This window comes from Ceratina calcarata, unplaced genomic scaffold (assembly GCF_001652005.2).
Source record: "Ceratina calcarata isolate Rehan_Ccalc_2016 unplaced genomic scaffold, ASM165200v1 scaffold551.2, whole genome shotgun sequence".
Classification (NCBI taxonomy): Eukaryota; Metazoa; Arthropoda; class Insecta; order Hymenoptera; family Apidae; genus Ceratina; species Ceratina calcarata.
Window position 1 is genome coordinate 910,506 of NW_017176693.1, and position 7,926 is coordinate 918,431.

General features: G+C 39.6%; 2 protein-coding genes across 4 annotated transcripts; one reads left to right on the forward strand and one right to left on the reverse strand.

Moving 5' to 3' along the window:
* Positions 1 to 167: 167 nt before the first annotated feature.
* Positions 168 to 3,067, forward strand: wkd (TBC1 domain family member whacked). 2 transcript variants are annotated; one of them, XM_018031277.2, is made up of 5 exons: positions 168 to 1,038; positions 1,743 to 1,872; positions 1,956 to 2,529; positions 2,600 to 2,869; positions 2,931 to 3,067. In XM_018031277.2, exons 2-5 carry the CDS (start codon positions 1,760 to 1,762, stop codon positions 3,042 to 3,044), a joined length of 1,071 nt encoding a protein of 356 aa, XP_017886766.1. In that variant the 5' UTR covers positions 168 to 1,038; positions 1,743 to 1,759; the 3' UTR covers positions 3,045 to 3,067. The 2 variants fall into 2 exon arrangements, with proteins under 2 accessions (XP_017886766.1, XP_017886767.1); XM_018031278.2 differs by lacking the exon at positions 168 to 1,038 and adding an exon at positions 1,045 to 1,388.
* A 45-nt stretch (positions 3,068 to 3,112) lies between these two features.
* On the reverse strand, positions 3,113 to 7,679 carry LOC108628989 (uncharacterized). 2 transcript variants are annotated; one of them, XM_018031283.2, is made up of 6 exons: positions 6,514 to 7,679; positions 6,307 to 6,408; positions 5,499 to 5,820; positions 4,369 to 5,230; positions 4,030 to 4,293; positions 3,113 to 3,951 (listed from the first exon to the last, which is right to left on the reverse strand). In XM_018031283.2, the coding sequence occupies exons 4-6, from the start codon at positions 4,738 to 4,740 to the stop codon at positions 3,691 to 3,693; spliced, it is 897 nt and encodes a 298-aa protein (XP_017886772.1). In that variant the 5' UTR covers positions 4,741 to 5,230; positions 5,499 to 5,820; positions 6,307 to 6,408; positions 6,514 to 7,679; the 3' UTR covers positions 3,113 to 3,690. The 2 variants fall into 2 exon arrangements, with proteins under 2 accessions (XP_017886772.1, XP_017886769.1); XM_018031280.2 differs by having other exon boundaries at positions 4,369 to 5,820.
* Between the last annotated feature and the right edge of the window lie 247 nt (positions 7,680 to 7,926).

Below are 7,926 nucleotides of genomic sequence, written 5' to 3' on the forward strand. Positions count from 1 at the left end.
TGATACAATGAACGAATAACGTTCATTATTTTTATAATTTACACCATTCCTGTATTTTCACATTCCCTTTACATTCAATTTCAAAATAAAATTACATCAGTAACTATTTATCCAGACGTAGGTTAAAATTGTTTTTATTTTGACGTGTCAAACAGTATCGACCACAATTCTATAAACGCCTGATCGAGCATTGAAAAGATAAGACGTGCACTTATAAATACAGTTTTTATACCATTTTGTGTCTCTCCCACACTTTATTTCCTACCTCCCATTATTCCTCTCTCTCTCGTTTCATAGACAGAATGATTACGGTCGCGTGAAGATGTTGTATCTGGTCGTATTGCATCCCGATTTTGATTTAAAAACTTTTACAGAGGATCTGTTCAAGTGCCTCTCAAGTTTCATTAAGAGGTTTTGTCCATGATAAATAGAATTCGTATCAACTTCGTTTCTACTGTTTCATGTTCGGAATTGTGCGAAACTTGAGAGATCTTCAAGAAAGATCCATCTGAGAGTCTCTCGAGCTTCGAGGGTTGAACCGACTTTATGTAATGACCGAACACTGGAATTGCAGCCGAATGTCAGCCTGAGCGGAGTAATTGTACCTAATTTAGAATGCTGAGAGAGGAACGTTTTAATAAGAGACAATGATATACTGGAATTCAGATTTAAACTATAATGCTGGCATATATATGTGTGGCGTCTAGCTGTCTCGCGCGTTACAGTGTCTCTATATAATATCGTGATAATTTGTCCAATTCTAATTGCTATAGAATGCAAGGTACGAGATAATAACATTTTTAAAACAGAAAATGATAATGGACAATTCCTCGTGTCTTCTGTAAGTGAAACCTAAATTTCGCTATTCCTCAACGGACGGCGCTGCGGTTGAAATTCCTGTTGTTTTAATACATAGTATATACAGAGACAGAATAGAAGCCACAATTGCCCGTGGTCGCCTACGAGAGATTCAGCATAGATGCACGGTGTAATATTCTTTCGGGGCTTGATAAATCACGTATTTGTTCATCATCGATGGTAGGTGTAATCAATTCACATGGTTCGCCCACTCGTTGATACGTGATAATGTAAAAGTAAATAATCGTGCGACTGTACACGACAGTCATCAAACTGAGAAACAAGATATTTATTCCCCCGACGCGTACAAACGATTGTAATTCGTTTCACGAACTTTTTGGGCGTTACACACCAGTGCCTTATCGCGTGACGTATCAGACATTGATATCTTTATTATCACGCTATTGAGCTGCTTCTCTGGGATTGACCAGTGCTGAACTGTCAACTGTCAATTATAAAGCACATCCTCCGAACTTCTTTATCTTGTGCCGACATCCTAAACAACTCGACACGAAATTCGTGATTACAAAGTATGCCGATTAACGTTACTTTTGTCTACGAATATTGTCAATTTGATACACGTACGAGTTGCACACACTGTGCAGTTGAGAATAAAAAATCAAATGTCAGTGTCAGTCGTCAGTATATACACACGCATCTAATGACACGTTCATTTGAAACCTTTTAAATTCATAGTTTACAAATACGTATTATCGTTTGTTAGAATTATACATTTAATCGTGGATAAAAATCGAGTGTATCAATTGCATACGTTTGAAGTTGAGAAAATGAGATCGAGAAACGAGATCGTTGCTCGGTCAAAACATTTATTATGTTCATGAGAGAAACGTGGATCTTCTAACTTACTCTATATTTTACACTAGACAATTAGAAAAATGCTATGGCGTCCTCAGGATCACATAATGGGGATACAGAAACCGAGAGTGACAAGTTCGAAGGATCTAGAGTCGATAAACATGGTTTCCTTCAAGATTCTAATTGTAGCACCGACAGGTAATATAAAAAGGGAATAATACAATTTTTAATATTATATATGTATATATTTATTGTACAACCGACGTACTAAAATCTTATAGCCTCAGTAAACAAGGAATACCACCAGAGGTAATGCTGAGAAGAGAACGGAAATGGATACAGATGTTAAACAATTGGAGCTATTTTATGAACACAAACTATCGCAAAGTAAGGGAGAGATGCAGGAAGGGAATTCCGCCTTCTGTAAGGCTTCGCGCATGGCTGAACCTCTGCGGAGGCCAGCTGCTGATGGATACGAACCCAAACTTGTTCGAGGAATTGATGGAACGATCTGGTGACCCAAAGTACATAGACGATATTAAGAAGGATCTTCATCGTCAATTTCCTCATCATATAATGTTCATGGGAGAAGCCCCTGGACAGGAAGAACTGTTCAAAGTGTTGAAGGCGTATTCCATTTTAAACAGCAAAGTTGGTTATTGCCAAGCGCAAGCACCGATTGCGGCATTTTTGCTGATGCATATGCCGGCAGTACAAGCGTTTTGGTGCCTCGTCGCTATTTGCGATAAGTATTTAGTCGGGTATTACAGCCAGGGCATGGAAACGTTACTGCGCGATGGAGATATTTTATTTGCTCTCCTGAAGAGAGTATCTCCCATCGCTTATAAACACTTGGTTAGCGTCAATCGATTTTTCTTTCTTTTCGTACAGAGTCGAAAATTGAAACGTGTACATTGTTTTTCAGAAGAAGCAAAAGATCGAACCGATTTTATACATGACCGAATGGTTCTTGTGCGTTTACACGCGGACACTGCCGTGGGAGAGTATACTACGAGTGTGGGACATGTTTCTCTGTGAGGGTGTTAAAATTATCTTCAAAGTGGGTCTAGTAATGCTGAAAGGCAGCTTAGGTCGCGCGTCCCTCGTTAAACGTTGCCCGACCGTTTACGAAACTCTTCAAGTATTAAGAAATCCTCCTCAACACATTATGGAAGAGGAAACTTTAATTTATCAGGTAGAATACTTAGTTCTTCCGCATAATTGATTTTAGTATCGAACGAAATCGACTGTTTCAGATACGAAAATTAAATTTAACCGAGGAAGATTTCGAGTACGAGCACCAGCGTCAAGTATTAAAGCGGAAAGCAGCGGAACAAACGTCTCTTTCCACTGCCAATCGGACAGACTGATCGAGCACAAAAGGAAACGTAGATAGGATGTAAAATGAGTAATGAGCTTACAGGTATTACTCCAAAAGTACGTGCCTTCCTTTCTATACTTCGTACTGTACAGACCGTAAAATTTATACAGCTATACTTTTACAATGCATAGAAATACATGTACGTATAGCGAAGTTCGAAAAGGTACCTAACCTGCTAGAGGTATAGATAATAATTGTTGAATGTAGTCACTACGTACGCGTACATTCCCCAAAATAATATGACGCACAAAATGACTCGTCCCATATTTTCTTTACCATAACTAGAGTTAAAGAGATGCACAATATCCGTAGATGCTTTAACTTCGTATCATTTCGGGCATATCTCTAGTTCTAATATCGTACAATTTTACCGATATTTATGTACAAAAACGAGGACAATTGTAAAACGTAACACTTTTTTAAGAATAAAGGTAGAATATATATAATGTTATCGAATAAGAATAATTGTTTTGTTCAGCTGAATGTTGTTTTTGTTAAAAAATTTGTCTATCTAATGAGAAACGATGTAATTAAATACGTGTTATAAATATGTTCTGTCTTGATCATTGATAGTATGTACACGTTTCGACGTTGGTTCAAATCGGATTGACATAATTGTTATACATGTCTCAATCCTACCTACCAGAGTCCACGAATTTATCTAAGAACCTAGAACGCTCGATAGCATTCGCGATAATGTTCGACAGATAAAAGAAGTCGTCCTGAATGTTTCGCGCTTGCAGTATATCGAACGGAATGAGCTTCGGCAGGAAGAGTATGCTCATCATGAACATGATCGCCGTAGTGATGAACGTGCTTATAGCTACGAAAAGCGGACTCGATAACTGCGAGTGGGTGGTGTGTGCGGCTGCCGTATTGTCGAACGTAGGTGCAGGCTACAAACGAAAGGAACGTGTTGTTAAAAACAAAATGAACGGTACTATATTTTTTATTTGAAGAGTATTATTACTTACAATCGTTTTGTATCCGTGGTCTCTTTTAAACTCTGACATGAACGTTTTTAACGGGAAGAAGTAATATTGATACAGGGGTTGCTTGACCGGGAACTGCACGTGAGTCTGGGTGACCTGCGGCACCTCGCCGGAGGCAAGCGCGTTTGTCAAAGACGGTAAACTGATCTGCGATCCTTTTTCTAAGGCATTCTTATACATAGCCGCTAACTCCGCTTTCGCGAAACCAAGCGCTTCCGGTTCTTGTACCCTGGTAACAGTAGGCGGCTGGAAAATTTAAAGATCCTTTGAAATCCTGACAGCTTCGACGATAGTTTTTCCTTTTCAGAAACGAATAAGTACCTCGTAATAATTCGGCGAATTCTCCAAGTCGATCAGATGTAAACCGACCCTCTCGTTGGGCGATACATTGTAATATGGTAAACTGTGATTTTTGTACATCTGCATGTTTCTTCGCGGATTCATGTTGATCCTCTGAACACCATAATTTTGTCGATCGTTATTGTAATAAGCGTTTCCATGATCATGACTCGATGGCAGTCGATTATAAACGTTTACAGAGGATGGAACGTTAAATTCTTGAAGCTGATATATCGCCTTCTGTAGATACTCTTCACTCGACTCACTGTTTCCCCTCACATTTCTAACAGGGTTCAAAAATACCAGAGTCAGATAGATCAACTTCATCCTTTCCATCATAGTCCTTTCATACATCTCAATCTTCCAACGGAGCACATCGAATGATCAACAGAAGCATTCTTCTTCCCAATGATTTTCCCATATCTCGATTACAAATCGTACTTGCAATCCACCGTGAAACTTCCCGCTCTCTTCTACGTTTTATTCAGTACAAAAAGAACTGACCGATGACACGTGTACGTAATGAACACTTGCGGTTGGCATGTTCACAATTGTACTAGCGGGGATGGACTGCAGGAGTATCCTCGGCCAACTCGTTCCCCACCAAGTAATTCGAGGAATTCTCTTCCTCGTACGTGCAAGAACATCCATTAAGAAATCTACGAAACTTGCTATACGTTCCGGTACATTCCCAGTTACGGGCTTACATGTATTACAGGATTTCTGATTTGAGACTTGTATTCCTTTGATCGTTCAATTCGAAACTTTCGTTGTCCCGTTACGAATAAGCTTCTTCAGTCAGGACTGATAGTTCCAGGGACACTCGATGGTGCCGAGACCATATCTGGACAATCAAGTTTCCGTGTATGTGACAGTTTAGAAAAATCATTGAGGAACCCGTATTCTCGATTCGTACGCATTTTACGCAGAGATGATGGATGGATACATATGATTATTTCGCGTGATTCGTCAGATAGACGAAAATAGAACAGTAAACCAGTTCAGTAGAGACAGGTGACAGCCAGTCAGTTTTTTAATTTCACGAAGAAGATCATCGGAGATCAAAAGTAGCATTTGAGACGATTTTGGAAAAAGGACATTGTCCTAGAAACCTGATTTCTTTTGCGTCTGCCGACCGTGTCGAATCCCTTCTTTCCGCTTCTTTGTCATTAAAAGGAAACTCGTATGGCGAACGGTGTTTTTGCTAGTCCTCAGCGACCACGAGCGTCTCCTCTTGTGAAAAAGTCTTCTGTAATTAAACTGGCTAACGGCATTACTTAACATTTCAGATTTTCTTTTTAAGAGTATATGAATAATTTATATATCATATCGTGATACGTATCATTTTGAGCATTGTCATCAAACTGCTGGTACATCCTCGACGTGGACGATGTACAATAAACGATGAAGGAACCGCGGTTCACTGGACTGGATCTGTAAGGAGCCGTTAGATGACAGCCAGTAATTTTCTACAATTACGTTCGCCGACTATGACTATCCAGCTATTACGTTAATTGTCTAACGTCTATTACATGAGAATCTTGATGATCTAACGTCATCACGTTATCGTACATATGTATAAAACTATCATCAAAAGGTGCAGTCGCATTTCCAATCAGTAATAAGAATATCAAGTATTTTACAATGAATGTGAAATATCTAAGTAACGGTACGTTGACCCGTGGAACTGAAAATTAGCCGTTCCGGGAATAAGTTGAACGTATGCACCCATGTGTACTGTTCATTGGAATGTAGGTAAATCAAAAGTCCACGATTATGTACGAAATACCCAGATAGAAAATGATTCTAACGATGGTTTCAGATTTGTATTGGACGAACATTGTAGGAATGTACCGTAAACTTTCGTGCTCGGATACGTTAATGAAGGAAGCCGAGGTAAAACTAAAATTGCTCGCATACCTCATTATTGTCTCGCATCCTTTCACGGATCCGAGGTTTACCGATATCCGCTTCACGAAGAGACGATTCGTTCTCAAGACGAAATCAAGACGGTTCGAACGCCTAGAATTGTTGCATACTGTGAGTCGCGAGGTATATAACAGGATGATCTATCTCTATATGTTCGTTAAAGCCCCAGGTATCGTTCTTATGTCATAAGCAGATTACCTTTGTGTAATCAGAGTCGAGATTGTTCACCGTTGAAAACTGGTTTCGTCATGTCTTATATTTTATTTTTTCTTGAAACATACAAAAACATGAAACCCTTTCTCTTCTCATGGATCGCCGCTACATCGATTTGGACTTCATCATCACGTATGTTCCTTTCGCGCGCAATTACAGTTTCACTACCTGCGCCGGCCTCTGACCTCTCACAATCAGCACCGTCCGATCGGTCAGACGCTGAGATTCAGAGAACCGTGAAAACTCAACTGCTGGTCGAAAAAACGTCTTAAAAGATACATTATATACAGAACGAAAGAACAGCACAAGTGTTAGCGCCCGGACCGAGCAAAAGATGATAGAGATCTATGTTTCAGAATCATGGTTTTCGCGAACATCCGGTCATGATATGCTCTGAATTGAAACCACGCTTAATCGATCAATCAACGACAATCGGTTTTCAGGTGTCATCTTTGTGCTATTAGCGCTAGTAGGAATTGCGCTTCGAATAGGCCGAGATACAGCTTAGCTTCCGCTCATCCGCGTACACATGATCGTCGTCGGAAACAGGCAGATCGCTGACGAACGATCAATTAATCGGATGGACATAAACGGTACGGCGCGCATTAAAAGTAAAGTTCATAGCACATTTTTTTACAGCACAGCATTACGCAGTCCCAGCTAGTCTTAATTATTTGTACATGGCAGCACGATATCGTTCAAACGTACATCGTTATACGTATACTCGTCGTCGGCATACTTCTACTTGACGATACAAGCCGGTCGAATAAATAAAGATTACAAATTCGGTACGAGCCACGCCGAAGGAAATCATTCGAACACGCTGCTAACAGGCTGCATCGTTTAAAATATTTTATTGCTACGTTTAATCAAGCGATCTCGTTGAACATCCGACGCAGAACGTTCACAGCGTCGATAATAATTAATTACAATGAATACTTCTCGTAATACCTCTCTGTAATTCTAGCGTATCATTAATAATTCCTCCGCAACCTCGCGGTAAGAAAACAGAAAGTGATTGGAAACGTACACGTATAGGGTCCAGTAAAACTGAATGGTTCTTTAAATACCCTATATATTAAGGATGTATTGGCTATACAGTCAATCCTAAGTTTATGCACATTAGAAACGCATTTTTTAAAAAGGAATCAGACGTCGGAGAAACATTGCTAATAATAAACAACAAAAAAAAATTTTCGATTTTTCCGAGATTTTTCCAAGGGGTACCCCTTCAGATTTCGCGAAATTTTCGTTTTTTGCCAATAACTCCCAAACGGATGGACGTAGGAGGGCATGTATAGGACCATTTTGTAGAGGACGACGAGATCTACAATTTCCATGTAAAAATTCTTTGCTAGCATTAATATTTAACGAGTTATTTGCGAAAAACGAAAAAAC

Coding starts and splice junctions, on each gene's coding strand:
- LOC108628989 (XM_018031283.2), bottom strand. CDS start 4,740: ATGTATGAAAGGACTATGATGGAAAGGATGAAGTTGATCTATCTGACT. Junction 4,294..4,368: donor ATTCGCCGAATTATTACGAG/GTACTTATTCGT, acceptor TAAATTTTCCAG/CCGCCTACTGTTACCAGGGT. Junction 3,952..4,029: donor ACCACGGATACAAAACGATT/GTAAGTAATAAT, acceptor TTTCGTTTGTAG/CCTGCACCTACGTTCGACAA.
- wkd (XM_018031277.2), top strand. CDS start 1,760: ATGGCGTCCTCAGGATCACATAATGGGGATACAGAAACCGAGAGTGAC. Junction 1,873..1,955: donor TCTAATTGTAGCACCGACAG/GTAATATAAAAA, acceptor AAAATCTTATAG/CCTCAGTAAACAAGGAATAC. Junction 2,870..2,930: donor AGGAAACTTTAATTTATCAG/GTAGAATACTTA, acceptor CGACTGTTTCAG/ATACGAAAATTAAATTTAAC.